The sequence below is a fragment of the Bos indicus genome, chromosome 20 (genome assembly GCF_029378745.1).
Source record: "Bos indicus isolate NIAB-ARS_2022 breed Sahiwal x Tharparkar chromosome 20, NIAB-ARS_B.indTharparkar_mat_pri_1.0, whole genome shotgun sequence".
NCBI lineage: Eukaryota > Metazoa > Chordata > Mammalia > Artiodactyla > Bovidae > Bos > Bos indicus.
In genome coordinates, this window is record NC_091779.1 from 15020114 (window position 1) to 15043878 (window position 23765).

At 38.3% G+C, this 23765-nt stretch overlaps 1 protein-coding gene across 4 annotated transcripts in view; it reads right to left on the reverse strand.

Moving 5' to 3' along the window:
• The window catches only part of RNF180 (ring finger protein 180), a 281830-nt gene that overhangs the window by 22595 nt on the left and 235470 nt on the right, over positions 1-23765 (reverse strand). The window contains exon 8 of one of the 4 annotated variants that reach the window (XM_070774633.1): positions 4716-4825. The exons of the other annotated variants lie outside the window; for them this stretch is intronic. Coding sequence (XP_070630734.1) covers positions 4758-4825 — 68 coding nt within the window. The 3' untranslated portion in view covers positions 4716-4757. Of the gene's footprint in view, positions 1-4715; positions 4826-23765 lie in introns of those variants that run through there. 4 annotated transcript variants of the gene reach the window in all.

The following is a 23765-nucleotide window of genomic DNA, read 5'->3' on the forward strand; positions in this document are numbered from 1 at the left end:
TAGGCCAGAATTTCCCTGATTCAAAAGCCAGACAAAGACACTGCAAGAAAGGAAAATTATGGGTCAATATCCCTGATGAATACAGATGAAAAAAACCTCAACAAAATGTTGGGAAATCAAATCCAGTAAAACATTAAGAGGATCAGAGAACATGATCATTTACGATTTACCTCAGCAATATAAGAATGGCTCAGTATCCTCAAATTAGTTGTTGTGATATACCACATGATCATTTTAATAGATGTTGAAAAGCTTCTGATAAATATCCAAAAAATTTTAATATCCATTTATTGAAAAAACTCCCAAAGTAAGTATATAGGAAACATACTTCAACATTACATTGTCACATTATCCCCATCAGAATAGCTATTATTAAAAAGATATCAACAAGTGTTGGCAAGGATTAGAATGATGGAAACCCTCATACACTGTTGGTACAAATGTAAATTGGTGTGACCACTATGGAAAACAGTATGGAGTTTCCACAAAAATTAAAAATAGAACTTGTCATATGGTCCAGCAATTCCAGTTCTGAGTATTTTTCCAAAGAAAGGAAAACACAATTTGAAAAGATGTATGCATCCCTACAGACATGGAGAAGGGAATGGCAAACCACTTCAGTATTATTGCCTTGAGAACCCCATGAACAGTATGAATGAAAAGACAAAAAGGTAGGACACTGAAAGATGAACTGCCCAGGTCAGTAGGTGCCCAATATGCTACTGGAGAACAGTGGAGAAATAATTCCAAAAAGAATGGAGACAGAGCCAAAGCAAAACCAAATCCACTTGTGGATGTGACAGGTGATGGAAGTAAAGTCCAATACTTTAAAGAGCAATATTGCATAGGAACCCGGAATGTTAAGTCCATGAATCAAGGCAAAGTGGAAATGGTCAAACAGGAGATGGCCAGAGTGAACATTAACATTTTAGAAATCAGTGAACTAAAATGGATTAGAATGGGTGAATTTAATTCAGATGACCATTACATCTACTACTGTGGACAAGGATCCCTTAGAAGTAATGGATTAGCCCTCATAGTCAAAAAAAGAGTCTGAAATGCAGTATTTGGATGCAGTCTCAAAAATGACAGAATGATCTCTGTTCATTAAGGCAAACCATTCAATATATAGTAATCCAAGTCTATGGCCTGACCCGTAACACTGAAGAAGCTGAAGTTGAATGGTTCTATGAAGAACTACAAGACCTAGAATTTACATCCAAAAAAGATGCCCTTTTCATTATAGGGGACTGGAATGAGAAAGTAGGAAGTCAAGGAACACCTGGAGTAACAGGCAAATTTGGCCTTGGAGTATAGAAAGAAGGAGGGCAAAGGCTAATAGATTTCTGTCAAGAGAACGCACTGGTCATAGCAAACACCCTCTTTCAACAACACAAGAGAAGACTCTACACATGGACATCACCAGATGGTCAACACTGAAATCAGATTGATTATGTTCTTTGCATCCAAAGATGGAGAAGCTCTATACAGTCAGCAAAAAAAAAAAAGACTAAGAGCTGACTGTGGCTCAGATCATGAACTCCTTATTGCCAAATTCAGACTTATATTGAAGACAGTAGGGAAAACCACTAGACCACTCATGTATGACCTAAATCAAATCCCTTCTGATTATACAGTGGAAGTGACAAACAGATTCAAGGGATTAGATCTGAGAGACAGAGTGCCTGAAGAACTATGGATGGATGTCTGTGCCATTGTACGGGAGGCAGTAATCAAGACCATCCCCAAGAAAAAGAAATGCAAAAAGGCAAAATGGCTGTCTGAGGAGGTCTTACAAATAGCTGAGAAAAGAAGAGAAGCTAAAGGCAAAGGAGAAAAGGAAAGATATATCCATTTAAATGCAGAGTTCCAAAGAAGCAAGGAGAGATTAAGAAAGCCTTCTTCAGTGATCAGTGTAAACAAATAGACGAAAACAATAGAATGGGAAAGACTAGAGATCTCTTCAAGAAAATTGGAGATACCAAGGGAACATTTCATGCAAAGATGGGCTTGATAAAGGACAGAAATGGTATGGACCTAACAGAAGCAGAAGATATTAAGAAGAGGTGGCAAGAATACACAGAACTATACAAAAAAGATCTTCATGACCCAGATAATCACAATGGTGTGATCACTCACCTAGAGCCAGATATCCTGGAATGTGAAGTCAAATGGGCCTTAGGAAGCATTACTGTGAACAAAGCTAGTGAGATGATGCTGTGAAAGTGGTGCACTCAATATGCCAGCAAATTTGGAAAACTCAGCAGTGGCCACAGGACTGGAAAAGGTCAGGTTTCATTCCAATCCCAAAGAAAGGCAATGCCAAAGAATGCTCAAACTACTGCACAATTGCACTCATCTTACATGCTAGCAAAGTAATGCTCAAAATTCTCCAAGCCAGGCTTCAACAGTACATGAACCGTGAGCTTCCAGATGTTCAAGCTGGATTTAGAAAAGGCAGAGGAACCAGAGATCAAATTGCCAACATCCATTGGCTCATAGAACAAGAAATAAATTTCAGAAAAACATCTATTTCTGCTTTATTGACTATGCCAAAGCCTCTGACTGTGTGGATCACAATAAACTGGAAAATTCTTAAAGATACAGGAATACCAGAACACCTGACCTGCCTCTTGAAAAAAATGTATGCAGGTCAGGAAGCAACAGTTAGAACTGGACATAGAACAACAGACTGGTTCCAAATAGGAAAAGGAGTACTTCAAGGCTGTATATTGTCACCCTACTTATTTAACTTATATGCAGAGTACATCATGAGAAACGCTGGGCTGGAGGAAGCACAAGCTGGAATCAAGATTGCCAGGAGAAATATCAATAACCTCAGATATGCAGATGACAGCACCCTTGTCGCAGAAAGTGAAGAAGAACTAAAGAGCCTCTTGATGAAAGTGAAAGAGGAGAGTGAAAAAGTTGGCTTAAAGCTCAACATTAAGAAAACTAAGAGCATGGCATCTGGTCCTATCGCTTCATGGCAAATAGATGGGTAAACAGTGGAAACAGTGACAGACTTTATTTTGAGGGGCTCGAAAATCACTGCAGATGGACCATTTCATCTAACTATGAAATTAGATGATGCTTGCTCCTTGGAGGAAAAGTTATGACAAAACTAGACAGCATATTACAAAGCAGAGACATTACTTTGCCAAGAAAGGTCCATCTAGTCAAAGCTATGGCTTTTCCAGTAGTTATGTATGGATGTGAAAGTTGGACTATAAAGAAAGCTGAGTGCTGAAGAACTGATGCTTTTGAACTGTGGTGTTGGAGAACACTCTTAAGAGTCCCTTGGACTGCAAGGAGATCCAATCAGTCCATCCTAAAGGAAATCAGTCCTGAATATTCATTGGAAGGATGTTGAAGCTGAAACTCCAAGACTTTGGCCACCTGATGCGAAGAACTGACTCATCTGAAAAGACCCTGATGCTGGGGAAGATTGAAGGCGGGAGGAGAAGGGACGACAGAGGATGAGATGGTTGGATGGCATCAGGGACTCAATGGAGATGAGCTTCGGTAAACTCCAGGAGTTGGTGATGGACAGGGAGGCCTGGTGTGGTGCAGTCCATGAGGTGGCAAAGAGTCGGACATGACTAGCAACTGAACTGAACTGATGCATCCCTATATTATTTGTAACATAATCACAATAGCCAATATATAAAAGCAACCTACATGCCCATCAACAGACAAATAGATAAAAAAGATGCAGACATACATATACATATATATATATAAATATATATATATAATGGCTATTACTTATCCATATAAAATGTAATCTCACCATTTGTGATAACATGGATGAACCTGGAGGGTATTTTGCTAAGTGGAGTAAGTCAGATGGAGAAAGTAAAATACCATATGATTTTACTTATATGTGGTACTAGTGGTAAAGAATCTGCCTGTCAATGCAAGAGACCTAAGACACAGGTTCGATCCCTGGGTTGGGAAGATCCCCTGGAGAAGCTCATGAGAGCCCACTCCAGTATTCTTGCCTGGAGAATCCCATGGACAGAGGAGCCTGGTGTCACAAAGAGTTGGACATGACTGAAGTGACTTAGCATACACAAGGACAGAAAAATTATTTTTGGACTTCCTTGGTGGAATGTAAAAAAGAGAAAAACAACCAATGAACAAAACAAAACAGAAACAGAGTCATTGATACTGAGAACAAACAAATTGTTGCCAGATGGGGAGGGGATGGAGGAAGAGAGAAATAAATTGAGGGAAAGTGAAGAGTTACAAACTTCCGGTTACAAAATAAATGAGTCATGAAAAAGAAATTATATCATGGGGGAAAGAGTCAATAAAAATGTCATATCTTTGTATGGTGACGGACAGTTACTAGACTTATACTGTGATTATTTTGTACTGTATAGAAATATCTAATCAACATGTTGTGCACCAGTCACTAAAATAATGTTGCAGGTCCATCATACTTCAAAAGAGACCAAACAAACTCACTCATAGGAAAAAAAGAGAGCAGAGCTGTGGAGGAGTAGTGGGTGAGGGGAGGGGGAATTGGATGAAGGTCATCAAAAGGTACAAACATCCTTTTGAGATAAGTAGTACTAGAGATGTAATATATAACATGATTTATATAATCAATGCTCTATGTTATATATGGAAGTTGTTAGAGTAAATCCCAAGAGCTTTACCAAAAAGAAAAAAAAATTTTCTTTTATTTTCTGTTTTATGATAGAGGTTCACTAAACTTACTGTGGTAATCATTTCATAAGGTATGTAAGTCAAATCATTATGCTGCATGCCTTGAACTTCATATAGTGCTTCATGTCCATTATATCACAATAATACTCTAAGGAAAGAAATTAATAAACATAAAATATTTTTAAGATAATAAAATATATGCTTATGCTGTAAGATCAAGCACACACACACAATCTCTGGTAGATATACAAAAAATAAAGACAAAGCAAGCAAAACATACCATTACAGAAAATCATTACGAAGGAAAATGGTAATCCCTCAAATTACAAGGGAAGAGAATAAGACAGAAATAAAGGAACAACAGAAAAATGAAACAAACAGAAAATAATAACAAAATGGCAATAATAAGTCAATACCTATCAACACTTTAAATGTGAATGGATTAAATTCTTCAAAAACATAGTGTATATATGTTGCCTACAAAGACTTTAGCTTTAAAGACACACAAAGTCTTAAAGGGATGGAAAAAGATGCTTCATGCAAACTTTTAAAAAGCAGGGGTAGTCATACTTTGATTGGACAAAATAAGCTAAGTCAAAGACTATAACAAGAGACAAAGAAGGTCATTATAATAAAGGGGCCAGTTCAACAAGAGGATGCCTTTGGCCCTCTGTATCTACAGGTTTCACATCTACAGACATGGAGTGCTGACTGCTTTCATTGAATTATGTCATTTTGTTAGGGGATGTCAGCTAGTGGCAAAATGAGAAATCAGAAATTGCCTTGAGATGCATGAAAATAAAATCACAACATATAAAAACTTATGGGACACGGGAAAAGCAGGGCTAAGACGGGAGTTTATAGTAATAAATGTCTACATTAAGATAAAAGGTCTCAAATAAACAATCTAATTTTACATTTTTAGGACTAGAGAAAGAAACTGTGCCCAAAGTGAGTAGAAGGAAGGAAATAACAAAGATCTGAGCAGAATTAAATGAAGTAAAACTGAAATATAAATTAAAGGAAATATAAACTAAAAAGACAAAAGAAAAGATCACTGAACCTAAAAGTTGTTTTTTAAAAGATAAAGTAGATATAAACCCTTAGATTGGTTTACCAAAAAAAAGACAAAATATAAAATTATAAGTGAAAAAGACCTTACAACTGATAATATGCAAATACAAGGAGTAAAGAGACTGAATAATTATATGCCCCCAAATTGGACAACCTAGATAAAATTTAGATTTGTAGAAACATACAGCCTACCAAGACTGATTCATGAAGAAGCAGAAAATATGAATAGCTCAAATAATAGTAAGATGACTGAATCAGTAATCAAAAACTTCAATTCAAATAAAAATCCATGACCAGATGGCTTCACTGATGAGTTCTACCAAAAACCTGAGGAAAAACTAATCCTTTATAAGCTCCTTCAAAAAACTGAAGAAGAGGGAACACTCCCAAATTCATTTTACTAGCCCAGCAATACTCTGATATGAGAGCTAGACAAGGATACTACAAGAAAAGAAAATTATAGTTCAATATTCCTGATACACATAGATGCAAAAATCCTCAACAAAATGTAAACAAAATAAATGCAACAGAATGTTAAAAAGATCAGGTAACATGATCAAATAAGATTTATTCCAGGGATGAAAGAACAGTGCAACATTTGTGAACCAATATGATATACCACATTAACAAAATGAAAGATAAGAATCAGATAATCACCTTGATAGATGCAGAAAAATCATCTGACAAAATTTAAGATAACTTTATGACATTCAAATGGACAACAGGTACATAAAAAGGTGCTTTTAACATCACTCACTAATTATCATACTCAGTTGCTCAGTCATGTCTGACTCTGTGACCCCATGGACTGTAGCCGACCAGGCTCCTCTGTCCATGGGGTTTTCCAGGCAAGAATACTGGAGTAGGTATTACCACTGATGGTAATACCAATTCATTACCATTGAGCCACCTCACTAATTATCAGGGAGATGCAAATCAAAACCACAATGAGATATCAACTGACACCTGTTAGCATGATTATTATTGAAAATGCAAGGGGTAACTGGATAAGATGTGAGGAAAAAACTATTGTAGCCCTATGGAAAACAATATGGAGGTTCCTCAAAGATATAACAATAGAACTACCATAGATTCAGTAATCCTAACTCTGGGTACATATATAAAGTAAACAAAATCACTATCTGGAAGAGATATACACCAAGGTATGTAAACTACCTAAATGTCCATTGATGGCTAAATGGATAAAGACAAGGTGTTATATATAATGGAGTAATGAAAGTCATAGCCTTGACTAGATGGACCTTTGTTGGCAAAGTAATGTCTCTGCTTTTCAATATGCTACCTAGGTTGGTCATAACTTTTCTTCCAAGGAGTAAGCGTCTTTTAATTTCATGGCTGCAGTCACCATCTGCAGTGATTTTGGAGCCCAGAAAAATAAAGTCTGACACTGTTTCCACTATTTCCCCATCTATTTCCCATGAAGTGATGGGACCAGATGCCATGATCTTCGTTTTCTGAATGTTGAGCTTTAAGCCAACTTTTTCACTCTCTACTTTCACTTTCATCAAGAGACTTTTGAGTTCCTCTTCACTTTCTGCCATAAGGGTGGTGTCGTCTGCATATCTGAGGTTATTGATATTACTCCTGGCAATCTTGATTTCAGCTTGTGCTTCTTCTAGCCCACATTTCTCATGATGTACTCTGCATATAAGTTAAATAAGCAGGATGACAATATACAGCCTTGATGTACTCCTTTTCCTATTTAGAACCAGTCTGTTGTTCCATGTCCAGTTCTAACTGTTTCCTGACCTGCATATAGGTTTCTCAAGAGGCAGGTCAGGTGGTCTGGTATTCCCATCTCTTGAAGAATTTTCCACAGTTTCCTGTGATCCACAAAGTCAAAGGCTTTGGCATAGTCAATAAAGCAGAAATAGATGTTTTTCTGGAACTCTCTTGCTTTGTCCATGATCCAGCGGATGTTGGCAATTTGATCTCTGGTTCCTCTGTCTTTTCTAAAACCAGCTTGAACATCTGGAAGTTCACGTTCACGTATTGCTGCAGCCTGGCTTGGAGAATTTTGAGCATTACTTTGCTAGCATGTGAGATGAGTGCAATTGTACGGTAGTTTGAGCATTCTTTGGCATTGCCTTTCTTTGGGATTGGAATGAAAACTGACCTTTTCCAGTCCTGTGGCCACTGCTGAGTTTTCCAAATTTGCTGGCATATTGAGTGCAGTACTTTCACAGTATCATCTTTCAGGATTTGAAAGAGCTCAACTGGAATTCCATCACCTCCACTTGGTCGTGAAGATCTTTTTTGTACAGTTCTTCTGTGTATTCCTGCCACCACTTCTTAATATCTTCTGCTTCTGTTAGGTCCATACCATTTCTGTCCTTTATCGAGCCCATCTTTGCATGAAACAACAAAGGTCTGTCTAGTCAAGGCTATCGTTTTTCCAGTGGTCATGTATGGATGTGAGAGTTGGACTGTGAAGAAAGCTGAGTGCCAAAGAATTGATGCTTTTGAACTGTGGTGTTGGGGAAGACTCTTGAGAGTCCCTTGGACTGCAAGGAGATCCAACCAGTCCATTCTGAAGGAGATCAGCCCTGGGATTTCTTTGGAAGGAACGATGCTAAAGCTGAAACTCCAGTACTTTGGGCACCTCATGCGAAGAGTTGACTCATTGGAAAAGACTCTGATGCTGGGAGGGATTGGGGGCAGGAGGAGAAGGGGACGACAGAGGATGAGATGGCTGGATGGCATCACTGACTCGATGGACGTGAGTCTGGGTGAACTCCGGGAGTTGGTGATGGACAGGGAGGCCTGGTGTGCTGCAATTCATGGGGTTGCAAAGAGTCGGACACGACTGAGCGACTGAACTGAACTGAACTGAATGAAAGTCAAAGTGTCAGTCACTCAGTTGTGTCTGACTCTTTGTGACCCATGGACTGTAGCCTGTCATGCTCCTCTGTCCATGGAATTGTTCAGGCAAGAATATTGGAGTGGGTAGCCATTCCATTCTCTGGGGATCTTCCTGACCCAGGGATCAAATCTGGGTCTCCTGCATTGCAGGTGGATTCACTATGCTCTTGAGCCACCAGGGAAGCCCTCTGGAGTTATATTTAGCCTTATAAAAGAAGGAAATCCTAATCTGTGATTTTGACATAGATAAATATGGAGAGCATTGTCTTATGTGAAATAAGCAAGACAAAGAAAGAAATACTGCATGTTATAAGTTATCTATGGAATCTAAAAACAGAAAAAACAAAACAAAACACCTAAAAAGCCAAACCAGAAAAACCTTATGAAAACAGAGTAAATAAATGGTTGCTTGGAGCTGAGGAGTGGGGGAAATAGGGAGAGGCTGGTAAAAGGGTACAGTCTTTCAGTTATAAGATGAATAAAGTCTGAGGAACTAATGTGATTATAATTGATAACACTGTACTATATAAGTGAAATCTGTTAAGAAAGTAGAACTTAAATATTCTCACCAAAAACACACACCGAAAATAAAAACAAACTTAAAAAAAAAAAAAAGCCATGTGAGATGGCAGCTCTGTTAACCGACTAGCTGTGGAGGGAATCTTTCACAGTGCATACATGTATCAAATTATCACACTGTACATTTTAAAATTAATTTTTTGGGGGTGGCATCATTGAAACTGCCAAAAAAGCCAAAAGAAAAAAAGAATGGGCAACTTTTATTAGTGTTTGAATCTGTGTGTAACCTCCATGGGGTTGATGTTGGGACATATTTGCAAATATATGGGGGAATACTGCTAATTACAATAAAAGGAGGGTCTACTTGTGGTCTGGTGTGCTCAATTGTTCAACAATGTTGGGTAAGTCTCATACAATGAAGAACTGTCCTGACCAAAAAAACAACAGGAATCCTTTTAAGAAACACAGTAGGGGTCTCTTATTTGAAACTAAATAAGAAATTAAGAAAATAACTCAGGGGTAGTTAAACTCAAAACTAAAACTTGTTATCAGATACATCTACTTTGTCAGATCACACTCAGTTAAGTTCAGTCGCTCAGTCGTGTCCAACTCTTTGCAGCCCCATGGACTGCAGCACGCCAGGCTTCCCTGTCCATCATCAACTCCCTGAGCTTGCTCAAACTCATGTTCATCGAGTTGGTGATGCCATCCAACCATCTCGACCTCTGTTGTCACCTTTTCTCCCAGCCTTCAATCTTTCCCAGCACCAGGGTCTTTTCCAGTGAGTCAGTTCTTGGCATCAGGTGGCCAAAGTATTGGAGCTTCAGTATCAGTCCTTCCAATGAATATTAAGGATTTATTTCCTTAGGATTGATTGGTTGGATCTCCTTGCAGTCCAAGGGAGTCTCAAGAGTCTTCTCCACCCCCACAGTTAAAAAGCATCAATTCTTTGGTGCTCAGCTTTCTTTACAGTCCAACACTCACATGCATACATGACTACTGGAAAAACCATAGCTTTGACTAGATGGACCTTTGTTGGCTAAGTAATGTCTCTGTTTTTTAATATGCTGTCTAGGTTGGTCATAGGTTTTCTCCTAAAGAGCAAGCGTCTTTTAATTTCATGGCTACAGTCACCATCTGCTGTGATTTTTGAGCCCAAGAAAATAAAGTCTGTCATTGTTTCCATTGTTTTTCCTCTATTTGCCATGAAGTGATGGGACCAGATGCCGTGATCTTTGTATTCTGAATGTTGAGTTTTAAGTCAGCTTTTCCACTCTCCTATTTCAATTTCATCAAGAGGCTCTTTAGTTCTTCTTCACTTTCTGCCCTAGGGTGGTATCATCTGCGTATCTTAGGTTATTGATATTTCTCTCAGCAAACTTGATTCCAGCTTGTACTTCATCCAGCCTAGCATTTCTCATGATGTACACTGCATACAAGTTAAATAAGCAGGGTGACACTATACAGTCTTGATGTACTCCTTTCCCAATTTGGTACCAGTCCATTGTTCCACGTCTGGTTCTAACTGTTGCTTCCTGACTTGCATACAGATTTCTCAGGAGGCAGGTCAGGTGGTCTGGTATTCCCATCTCTTTAAGAATTTTCCACAGTATATTGTGATCCACACAGTCAAAGGCTTTGGAATAGTCAATAAAACAGAAATAGATGTTTTTCTGGAATTCTTTTGCTTTTTCTGTGAGCCAATGGATGTTGGCAATTTGATCTCTGGTTCCTCTGGCTTTTCTAAATCCAGCTTGAACATCTGCAAGTTCATGGTTCATGTACTGCTGAAGCCTGGCTTGGAGAAATTTGAGCATTACTTTGCTAGCATGTGAGATGAGTGCAATTGTGCGATAGTTTGAACATTCTTTGGCATTGTCCTTCTTTCAGACTGGAATGAAAACTGACCTTTTCCAGTCCTGTGGCCACTGCTGAGTTTTCCAAATTTGCTGGCATATTGAGTGCACCACTTTCACAGCATCAACTTTTAGAATTTGAAATAGTTCAACTGGAATTCCATTACCTCCACTAGTTTTGTTGATAGTGATGCTTCCTAAGGCCCACTTGACATCACATTCCAGGATGTCTGGCTCTAGGTGAGTGATCACATCATCGTGATTATCTGGGTCATGAAGATCTTTTTTGTACAGTTCTTCTGTGTATTCTTGCCACCTCTTCTTAATATCTTCTGCTTCTGTTAGATCCATACCATTTCTGTCCTTTATTGAGCTCATCTTTGTATGAAATGTTCCCTTGGTATCTAATTTTCTTGCAGAGATCTCTAGTCTTTCCCATTCTATTGTTTTCCTCTATTTCTTTGACCTGATCACTGTGGAAGGGTTTCTTCTCTCTCCTTGCTATTCTTTGGAAATCTACATTCAGATCATTATATCTTTCCTTTTCTCCTTTGTCTTTAACTTCTCTTCTTTACTCAGCTATTTGTATGCCTCCTCAGACAACTGTTTTGCCTTTTTGCATTTCTTTTTCTTGGGGGTGGTCTTGATCACTGTCTCCTATATAATGTCATGAACCTCCATCCATATTTCTTCAGGCACTCTATCACATCTAATCCCTTGAATCTATTTGTCACTTCCACTGTATAATCATAAGGGATTTGATTTAGGTCATATCTGAATGGTCTAGTGATTTTCCCTACTTTCTTCAATTTAAGTCTGAATTTGGCAATAATTTGTCCTTTGGCAATAAGTACTTCATGATCTGAGCCACAGTCAGCTCCCAGTCTTGTTTTTGCTGACTGTATAGAACTTCTCCATCTTTGGCTGCAAACAATATAATCAATCTGATTTCGGTATTGACCATCTGGTGATGTCCATGTGTAGAGTCTTCTCTTGTGTTGCTGGAAGAGGTTGTTTGCTATGACCAGTGTGTCCTCTGGCAAAACCCTGTTAGCCTTTGCCCTGCTTCATTTTGTATTCCAAGGCCAAATTTGCCTGTTACTCCAGGTATCTCTTGACTTCCTACTTTTCCATTCCAGTCCCCTATGATGAAAAGGACATCTTTTTGGGGTGTTAGTTCTAGAAGGTCTTGTAGGTCTTCATAAAACCATTCAGCTTCTTCAGAATTACTGGTTGGGGCATAGACTTGGATTACTGTGATACTGAATGGTTTGCCTTGGAAACGAACAAAGATCATTCTGTTGTTTTTGAGATTGCATCCAAGTACTACATTTTGTATTCTTTTGTTGACTATGAGGGCTACTCCATTTCTTTGAAGGGAACCTTGCCCAAAGTAGTAGATATAATGGTCTGAATTAAATTCACCCATTCCAGACCATTTTAGTTCACTGATTCCTAAAATGTTGATGTGTGTAGCTCAGAAAGTGCATCATTTAAGTAGCCATATCTATATCAAACAAAAAATTATTTTTAACACTAAGTCTACAACAGAAATTATTGGAATGATTTGGTTAATAATTTATGCTATGAATTACATCAGCTTATGTATGGAGGTGAAAGTGGACTGTGAAGAAGGCTGAGCGCCAAAGAATTGATGCTTTTGAACTGTGGTGTTGGAGAAGACTCCTGAAAGTCCCTTGGACTGCAAGGAGATCCAACCAGTCCATTCTGAAGGAGATCAGCCCCGGGATTTCTTTGGAAGGAATGATGCTAAAGCTGAAACTCCAGTACTTTGGCCACCTGATGCGAAGAGTTGACTCATTGGAAAAGACTCTGATGCTGGGAGGGATTGGGGGCAGGAGGAGAAGGGGACGTCAGAGGATGAGATGGCTGGATGGCATCACTGACTCGATGGACATGAGTATGAGTGAACTCCAAGAGTTGGTGATGGACAGGGAGGCCTGGCGTGCTGTGATTCATGGGGTCACAAAGAGTCGGACACGACTGAGCGACTGAACTGAACTGATTATCAATTTTATATTTATAGTCACTTAAGTGAATGAAAAGGAATATATTTTCTAATTTTTGATTCATGTATGTAGGAATACTATGTTACTAGCTGTTAAATATTTTGAAGATCAACCTGATAGGAAATATTTTTCAGGAAAGTCAGACTCCATTAATTTAATGACAACTCAATTTAAGAAAAAAGTACTTTATCTGCTTGAGAGGTTATTTTCCCTTTGAGATTAAAGGCATGATTAATTCAGATTCATTTTATCTTTTCAAAGCTCTGCCACTATTCCTGAGGAATCAGCACCCATCTGCCAGGAAGTCATGTTTTCAAATCAACTGGGAAGCCTTATACTTGGCCACTAGTTGTTTGTACAGGCTCTGTTGAAAATAAACTCATGACCTTATTCTTTTTTGTTCTGTGTGAAATCTTAGGAAATACCACATAAGCAATGTAGAGTTAAATAAACTGAAAGCATAATACATATTTCAGAGTGACTGAATGTTTCTAGAAAGACAATTATTTTCTTGGAATATTTTTAGAAACTATCCTAATAGCCTTTCATTTTCTCAGACCAGAAGAAGTAACAACTGAAAGAGCAGTTCCTATGCCATATATTATTATTTTTCTTGCTTTAATATTTTAGGAGAAAGGATATTTAAATATAGTAATGAAGGTAAAATTAACAGGTTAGAAACTGTTTCCAAGATAGGTTATATTTTCAAATTTACTACAAAATATATAATTTTTATATAATCTTGCTTTACATCAACATAATATTTCAGCCCATCAGAAATGCAGTAGAACATGTATTTTAAGTGACAGTGGAAGACACTAGAGCCTCTACTGTATTACCAAAATAAGAGAACTGTTCACCAATGCGTAGTACCTAAAATTTCTCAACTTTCTAAAAAAGTTAAAATGCGTATATACAGGATAGAACTTTGCTAATAAAAGATACTTCATTGTCTGCATAGTTATGAAGTTTCTGTTTTAAATATGTTAATATAGCACAAGCCTGATATTAGTGAAGGTAAAGATTTGAGGTTTACATCTGTTAAGTTGTTTGCAAGTTTTAGTAGCAAATTATAAGTCTAGAAACATTAAAATGGTTTCATTATCTTATTAATTTTAATGAAATAATATTCAAATAGCTGTGGAAATTTGTGACTTTACATCTCATTTAATATTCATCTTTTTAAAGCCATAATAAATAAGACTTTCCACTTCATGTTCACTGTAAAAACATAACATGCAGCTGTAATTATGATATTGTGAATCACAAATGGCAGTAGTTCCACCATTGATAAAAAAAGGCCTGGAACATTCAAGTATATCTTCAGATCATTAGTGAACTCCTTAATGTCCCCAAAGGAAAGAAGGTGGAACTGTCCCTACCCCTTTCTCTACATACTTGTCATTTTTTTTTTTTTTGGTGCAACTTCTTTTCCTCTCTTAAGATAATCATTTCAGCCCACATTCCTTTTTTAACAGATTTTTTTAATGTATTTTCTTAATAGATGAAAAAATAGGCAAATAGATTTGGTGCCTTGGATCAGATCAGATCAGATCAGTCACTCAGTCGTGTCCGACTCTTTGCGACCCCATGAATCGCAGCACGCCAGGCCAGGCCTTGCTGTCCATCACCAACTCCTGGAGTTCACTCAGACTCATTTCCAACAAATCAGTGATGCCATCCAGCCATCTCATCTTCTGTCGTCCACTTCTCCTCTTGCCCCCAATCCCTCCCAGCATCAGAGTCTTTTCCAATGAGTCAACTCTTCGCATGAGGTGGCCAAAATACTGGAGTTTCAGCTTTAGCATCATTCCTTCCAAAGAAATCCCAGGGCTGATCTCCTTCAGAATGGACTGGTTGGATCTCCTTGCAGTCCAAGGGACTCTCAAGAGTCTTCTCCAACACCACACTTCAAAAGCATCAATTCTTCGGTGCTCAGCCTTCTTCACAGTCCAACTCTCACATCCATACATGACCACAGGAAAAACCATAGCCTTGACTAGATGAACCTTTGTTGGCAAAGTAATGTCTCTGCTTTTGAATATGCTATCTAGGTTGGTCATAACTTTCCTTCCAAGGAGTAAGCGTCTTTTAATTTCATGGCTGCAGTCACCATCTGCAGTGATTTTGGAGCCCAGAAAAATAAAGTCTGACACTGTTTCCACTGTTTCCCCATCTATTTCCCACGAAGTGATGGGACCAGATGCCATGATCTTCGTTTTCTGAATGTTGAGCTTTAAGCCAACTTTTTCACTCTCCACTTTCACCTTCATCAAGAGGCTTTTTAGTTCCTCTTCACTTTCTGCCATAAGGGTGGTGTCATCTGCATATCTGAGGTTATTGATATTTCTCCTGGCAATCTTGATTCCAGCTTGTGTTTCTTCCAGTCCAGAGTTTCTCATGATGTACTCTACATATAAGTTAAATAAACAGGGTGACAATATACAACCTTGACATACTCCTTTTCCTATTTGGAACCAGTCTGTTGTTCCATGTCCAGTTCTAACTGTTGCTTCCTGACCTGCATACACATTTCTCAAGAGGCAGATCAGGTGGTCTGGCATTCCTATCTCTTTCAGAATTTTCCACAGTTTCTTGTGATCCACACAGTCAAAGGCTTTGGCATAGTCAATAAAGCAGAAATAGATGTTTTTCTGGAACTCTCTTGCTTTTTCCATGATCCAGCAGATGTTGGCAATTTGATCTCTGGTTCCTCTGCCTTGGATACAATATGGAAATAATAAACACTCTGTTGTCTCCTAAATCCCACTGCATTTACCCCAGAGAGGTACATATTGGCTAAACTCTAATTTCTGCCATTACTTGCAGATTTCATAAATTTGCACTGTAGTTTCAAATTGGTTTTGGTGTTTAGTTGCTAAGTCGCGTCCGACTCAGCGGACTCCAGGCTCCTCTATACATAGAATTCTCCAGGCAAGAATTAAATTTCCAAAAGTCTACAAATAATAAATGCTGGAGAGGGTGTGGAGAAAAGGGAACCCTCTTACACTGTTGGTGGGAATGCAAACTAGTACAGCCACTATGGAGAACAGTGTGGAGATTCCTTAAAAAACTGGAAATAGAACTGCCTTATGATCCAGCAATCCCACTGCTGGGCATACACACTGAGGAAACCAGAAGGGAAAGAGACACGTGTACCCCAATGTTCATCGCAGCACTGTTTATAATAGCCAGGACATGGAAGCAACCTAGATGTCCATCAGCAGATGAATGGATAAGAAAGCTATGGTACATATACACAATGGAGTATTACTCAGCCATTAAAAAGAATACATTTGAATCAGTTCTAATGAGGTGGATGAAACTGGAGCCTATTATACAGAGTGAAGTAAGCCAGAAGGAAAAACAAATACAGTATACTAACGCATATATATGGAATTTAGAAAGATGGTAACGATAACCCTGTATACGAGACAGCAAAAGAGACACTGATGTATAGAACAGTCTTATGGACTCTGTGGGAGAGAGAGAGGGTGGGAAGATTTGGGAGAGTGACATTGAAACATGTAGAATATCATGTAAGAAACGAGTTGCCAGTCCAGGTTCGATGCGCGATACTGGACGCTTGGGGCTGGTGCACTGGGACGACCCAGAGGGATGGTATGGGGAGGGAGGAGGGAGGAGGGTTCAGGATGGGGAACACATGTATGCCTGTGGCGGATTCATTATGATATTTGGCAAAACTAATACAATTATGTAAAGTTTAAAAATAAAATAAAATTAAAAAAAAATTCAATTAAAAACACCAATTCATACATGAAAAAAAAAAAAGAAATAAAACAATACGTTTTCTGAAAAAAATAAACAAACAAAAAAAAAGAATTAAATTTATGTTTACTATCCAAAACAAATGGACAACTGCCATGCACTATTAAACTATCTTTGCATTATGCCACAGTTAACTTCATTTCAATGTAAGGAAAACACCAGTCTTCTCCTTTATTTATAACATTGCATTCTGTCTGGTTAATTCATTCTTCATAAAAGCTTGGATATGATACTGCCTGGAAGTCAGAGAATAAATAAAATAATCTTTCACAGTACCTTTCCATTCTGAGTCCACATTCTGTTCTGCTATATAGTCGCAAGTCCTAGCAGCTTCTAGAGTAATGTATATCAACCTTAGTACTTTGGCTGCATTTTGGACTGTCCTGGGGCTCTTTATATACTACTGATTTTGGAGATCAGCTCCAGAAACTCTGATTTAATGGTCTGAGATATCACCAGGGGATTAGGATTAATTTAAGGTCATAGTGTATAATAACAGAAACCTATATCCAGAACTGTTCTGCTTTAAAAAAGAAAGAAACTAAAGAACACAAAAACTTATCACTTCTCCCTTATGTAAAAAAAAAATTTTTTTCATCTGTTTACATTAACTGACGATTTTCCAAGATAAGACAAAAGTTCTGTTTCATCATAATGGTCTTATTTTGTAGTAAATCTATTTTAGGGCACCCTATTTCTGAAATTCTGGATTAAAATTATGAGTGCTGAGGTTTTCTCTCTTGGAAGTTCTTTATGCCTTCATTAGTATCGTCAGCCTAAATTCTTTATTGATTGGTCAAAATGAGACTAAGTAGTTTACATTTTACTTTCTCAAAGGAATATGTGATGCAATCTGTCATTTCTCTAGAAGTTATTTAGTTTATGTCATTCTGAGAAATACTTTAACTTCACAAATATAAGCATACTCAGCAAATAAAAAAAGAAAACCCCAAAATTCCTTCCATAACTTCAGGATTTTTTGAGTCTAAAATAAATTTATAATATTTAAAATCACACATTTACAATAAAGACAAATACGATATGAAACTAAATATCTGTGGTATCTAACGTATGGCATGAATGCACCTATCTACAAAACAGAACAGACTCACAGACACAGAGAGCAGACCTGTGGTTGCCGAAGGGCAGGAGGATGTGGAAAGGGATGCACTGGGAGTGGGGTTGGTACATGCAATTTAATGCATTTATCATGGATAAACAACAAGACCCTAGTGGAGAGCACAGCAAACTATACTCAATACCCTGTGGTAACAGAAAAGAGTATGGAAAAGAATATAAAAATAATTATATATATAATTATAACTGGGTCACTTTTCTGTACAGTAGAAATTGGCACAATGTAGATCAACTATACCTCATGAGGTCTTTACAACCTCCAGATATTCTTTGGATTATATAACTTCATTGTTAACACTAGCAAGCGGGCACTCTTTCTGCCCCCTTCTGATGCCTATGTCAGAAGCTTTCTCTATCTCCTTTATACTTTAATAAAACTTTATTACACACACACACACACAAATAAAATAATGGCTATCCACAATGGAGGGCTTTTAGTCAGTAATATGAATAATGTAGGATGATTATACAATCTTTAACTTATATATAGAAAAATTGTTTATAGTCTGTTCCTATTTGCATTTGTCATGACAGGTGTTACAAGTGTTCTTGGTTGGAAGTGACCTTGACTTTAGTTTTAAGATCATTTTTATCTGAACACTGAGGAAATTTTCATTAAGACACCGATGAGACTATAGACTGCATCTTTTCAATCCATCAATAATTAACCTTTTAAATTTATCTTATATAATGAGCACTTCCCTGTTTATTTTTCTTTTGTATAAATATTGGGGTATCATGGTGCTTTCTGATAATGTTATGCATGGAGGCATCCTATGCAAGAGGCATGAAATACTTTTGTGGATATTATCTTTCCTGATGGAGAGACTGTCCTTAGGATCAAGCAGCCACTAAGTATATGCACCTGAATAAGGAAATGAGAAAAGATGCAGAATTATCATATTGGCTTACTTATGCTATGCACTGCAGAACTCCAGAGAGGACCCTTCACAGAGATGACTATATGGAAAGATGCTTCCTGGGGTTGTGCAGTGTGACATCCCTGATTTCAAAGCTCTCCACTGCTCTCCTAACTTGGAAGCATCTAGGAGGTAAACCCAGGCGGATGATTCTCCATGATGAGGTAGGTTAAAAGTCGTCTAAGGGGCTACAAGCTGAGGATTATGTGGTTATACCTTGCAAATTATATCATCTATATTCTGGCAAATGGATCACTGCTTCATTAATACAGTCTATTACTGGTAATTTAGAAAATCAAAGACTTAAAGTAAACTGGCTTAAAAAATAAGGTGCTTCTTGATCCCTTCTCTCTTGGGATTCTATATACAAGTAAGAGGTAGGACTCTGCTTACAGACTGAACTCTCCATCCACTTACTCAAATAGCTCAGCTGCATGAAAGTAGAACATGGAGAAGTATGGCAGATTTGTATCATTCAACCTGCAAAAGGCAGGAGAGAATGAGAACAGTGGATTGGCAAAAAACCAACCAACCAACCATGTTTGGGCTCTGAGAGAAGGGGTTTGAGGGCATCAACTGTGCTTGAGTAGAGGAGGCAGAAGTGGAAACAGGGCATGTCCCTCCGTGGCAGTGATACTGAACACCATGACCTAAACTGCTAACGACGTATGGCTCACTGACTGTCAAGCTGCAGTGTCCACTTTTTTATTTTCTATAGTTTCCTTTTTCTATTGACATTGTCCACCCTCTTACCTACTTTGCTCATCTTTTTCTCTATTTTCATTGACATTTTTTCCTAACAGTTTAAATCCTAGTCAGCTAATCCAACATCTAGATCATCTAGGGATCTGCATCTGTTTTCTGTTACCACTCATATGTGAAAACTAGTACAGAGAAACCTCACTTAAAACAGTCAGGAGGTCAGAAAGGGGAGTTCTTATGCCTCACCACTCCATGTCAATTACAGACCCAACAGGAAGAGATGTACCTTTGCATTTCTAACAGAAAGAAGGCTGCTACTTTCTTACCCATCAAGAGGAAGAACTTTTCCTAATCCAGCAACAGCGGGCAATAACAGGCTGTCACAATTTAGCCAATGAAAAGCCAATACACTTTGAACTCAGTCTCCTCCAGTGGACTCTCTAACAGCCCCTTCTCCTCTTCAAAAGGACAGTTCTCCCCCTTATTTTCTGGACTTGCCTGTGGTTTGCCATAAAGTGCAAGTCCTGAATTGTAATCTTTTGTTCTTTCTGAATAAAGTGTTTTGCTAGTAAAATAAATGATTGTTTCTATCATTTTAGGTCAACATTTTAGTTAATTATTAGTCACAATTTCTTAACCTTCCTTTCTTAATTATGTCCCATTTTTTATTGTATGAATTACTGAAGTAGATATTATTTCTCTCCACAGAGGCCTGGTCCTTTTGTCAGGCAGGTAACGTAAGAAGCTCATTGTCTCAACTCAATAATTAATAAGCTGGGTTGAGGTTGACCTTACATTGCAGTGTTTATTAGATTCACTCAACCTCTGATTTCAAGTGACTTATCAAATCAGATCAGTCACTCAGTTGTGTCCGACTCTTTGTGACCCCATGAATCGCAGCACGCCAGGCCTCCCTGTCCATCACCAACTCCCGGAGTTCACTGAGATTCATGTCCATTGAGTCAGTGATGCCATCCAGTCATCTCATCCTCTGTCGTCCCCTTCTCCTCCTGTCCCCAATCCCTCCCAGCATCAGAGTCTTTTCCAATGAATCAACTCTTTGCATGAGGTGGCCAAAGTACTGGAGTTTCAGCTTTAGCATCATTCCTTCCAAAGAAATCCCAGGGCTGATCTCCTTCAGAATGGACTGGTTGGATCTCCTTGCAGTCCAAGGGACTCTCAAGAGTCTTCTCCAACACCACACTTGAAAAGCATCAATTCTTCGGTGCTCAGCCTTCTTCACAGTCCAACTCTCACATCCATACTTATAGGCACGGCCCATTCTGTGTTTACTGCATGCTCCTTTTCTGTGACGTGATCTCCTAAACCCTATGGAGTTCACTATGGGACTGCGGATTTGAACTCTGCTTTCGGGTCTTGACCCCTCCTTGAGCGTGGTCCTTTGGGTTTTTTGGTTAATAGTTTAACAGGTCTCTATCTCCTCTAATCTGAAAGTTCTGCTTTTCAGAGGTTGTGAAAGTAACTCTTTCATCTTCCATCCTACACAGATTTAAAATGTGGCAAATATCTTTGGGAGGACTCTTCCTTTGTGTTTGTTGTAGGCTTCTGTATTCTGTGGATGATTCCTGACCTCTGTGAGATTGCCAGAGGTTTCATTTTGCTTGTTTGGGCCAACTAGCCAACTATGTAGCCTCTTGTACTGCCACAGCTCTCAGCAAATGTCTCATGGGGAAAATGGCCATATGTTCAGACTCTTTGTCCAACCTGACATGTCAGTCCATATATGGTTGTGAAAAACCTCAGCTGATTTCTCTTCCCCTAATAGAGTCCTCTGCCTATGGCAAGATGATCCTCAGATAACTCTCAGACTCAAAATACTTCCAGAGAAGCAAGTAGTTGGCAGTATTAGCTTCACTGGGGACTCTCCCGCTACTGGAATTTTCTTCATCAAGACTTCTTTAATTCCAGAGCTCTTTTATTTATTTATAAATAGAGCTTTTGTAATTATCATTTTATTCCCATTGAGAATGATGATGCTACAACTTATATGCTAATATATCTTATTATATCTTATATATTCTAGAAAAAGAAATCACCGCTGCTGTTATTGTCAGAAATAATAAGCTTGACCTGTGTTTATTCTTGCATTTCTCAGAGTTCTGTGGCTATTTTCTCATTTTTTGTGTGCTCAAAACCAAGTCCTATAGCATCCCTCTATACTGGGGGAATATCCCTATATTCCTCATCTGTTAATTCTAACTCTGTTGCTGATGATCAAACAAGACTGCTACTCTTCCAGTGCTGAGCTAAGGTAGTAGTGCTGTATCTCACATACAGAACAGGTCCAGAGCATATGATTTTTCAAGTAATATTCAGACTGTCTGGGATAAAAGGTGTAATAAACACAAAGTATAACCTGCAGCCACTGCACAAACCCAGAATTGTCCTCAGAGTACCTTTATACACCTTGCCAACCTCTGTATGCTAGGGTGCATATCGATCATCACCCATAAGGGTACGCCACTCACCATGATTATAGAATAGGATAAGGTGACTACAGCGTCTCTCAGAGACAGAGTAAGTTTTCCATTACCTCTCTTAATTCCAAGCTCCTCAATCTTCATTGTTTATTCCAAGATTGACCACAATTTTCTAGGATAATTCACAGTGAATACACATATTACCCATTGCCCTAACAATGTCATACAGTGGTCAAAGCTTAAAGCATTTGCACATTTCTGAACACATGTACCCCAATGTTCATCGCAGCATTGTTTATAATAGTCAGGACATGGAAGCAACCTAGATGTCCAGCGGCAGATGAATGGATAAGAAAGCTGTGGTACATATACACAATGGAGTATTACTCAGCCATTAAAAAGAATACATTTGAATCAGTTCTAATGAGGTGGATGAAACTGAAGCCTATTATACAGAGTGAAGTAAATCAGAAAGAAAAACACCAACACAGTATACTAACACATATATATGGAGTTTAGAAAGATGGTAATGATTACCCTGTATGAGAGACAGCAAAAGAGACACAGATGTATAGAACAGTCTTTTGGACTCTGTGGGAGAAGGCGAAGGTGGGATGATTTGGGAGAATGACATTGAAACATGTATAATATCATATATGAAATGAATCGCCAGTCCAGGTTTGATGGATGATGCAGGATGCATGGGGCTGGTGCACTGGGATGACCCAGAGGGATGGTACGGGGAGGGAGGTAGGAGGGGGGTTCAGGATGGGGAACACGTGTATACCCGTGGTGGATTCATGTTGATGGATGGCAAAACCAATACAATATTGTAAAGTAATTAGCCTCCAATTAAAATAAATAAATTTATATTAAAAAATAAAAAAATAAATTAAATAGCACCATTTATTAGATAGTAACAGTCAAATTTGAATTTGGCTGTGCTGAATTCCTTAACTTCCTTCTTGGTTTCTCTTGATCAAAGGCTGAAAAATTTCAGTGTCAAGTACCAAAGTCATCTTATTACCTGTTTCAACATTTTAAGTCTGTGCAATCAATTCTGGGATAACAAGGGAATATTTCATGCAAAGATGGGCACAATAAAGAAGAGAAACAGTAAGGACCTAACAGAAGAAGAGATTAAGAAGAGGTGGCAAGAATACACAGAATAACTGTACTTTATAACAGCTAATAACTGTTAATAACCCAGATAACTACAATGGTATGGTTACTCACCTAAAACCAGACATCATGGAGTGTGAAGTCAAGTGGCGCTTAGGAAGCATTACTACGAACAAAGCTAGTGGAGGTGATGGAATTCCAGCTGTGCTATTTCAAATCCTAAAAGATGATGCTGTTAAAGTGCTGCACTCAATATGTCAGCAAATTTAGAAAATTCAACAATGGCCACAGGACTGGAAAAGGTCAGTTTTCATTCCAATCCCAAGAAAGGCATGCCAAAGAATGTTCAAGCTACCATACAATTGCACTTATTTCACATGCTAGCAAGGTAAAGCTCAAAATCTGTCAAGCTAGGCTTCAACAGTGCGTGAACTGAGAACTTCCAGAAGTACAAGCTGGATTTAGAAAAGGCAGAGGAACCAGAGATCAAATTGCCAATACCCATTTGATCACAGGAAAACAAAGGGAATTCCAGAAAAACATTTATTTCTGCTTCATTGACTACCAAAAGCCTTTGAGTGTGTGGATCACAACAAACTATGGAAAATTCTTAAA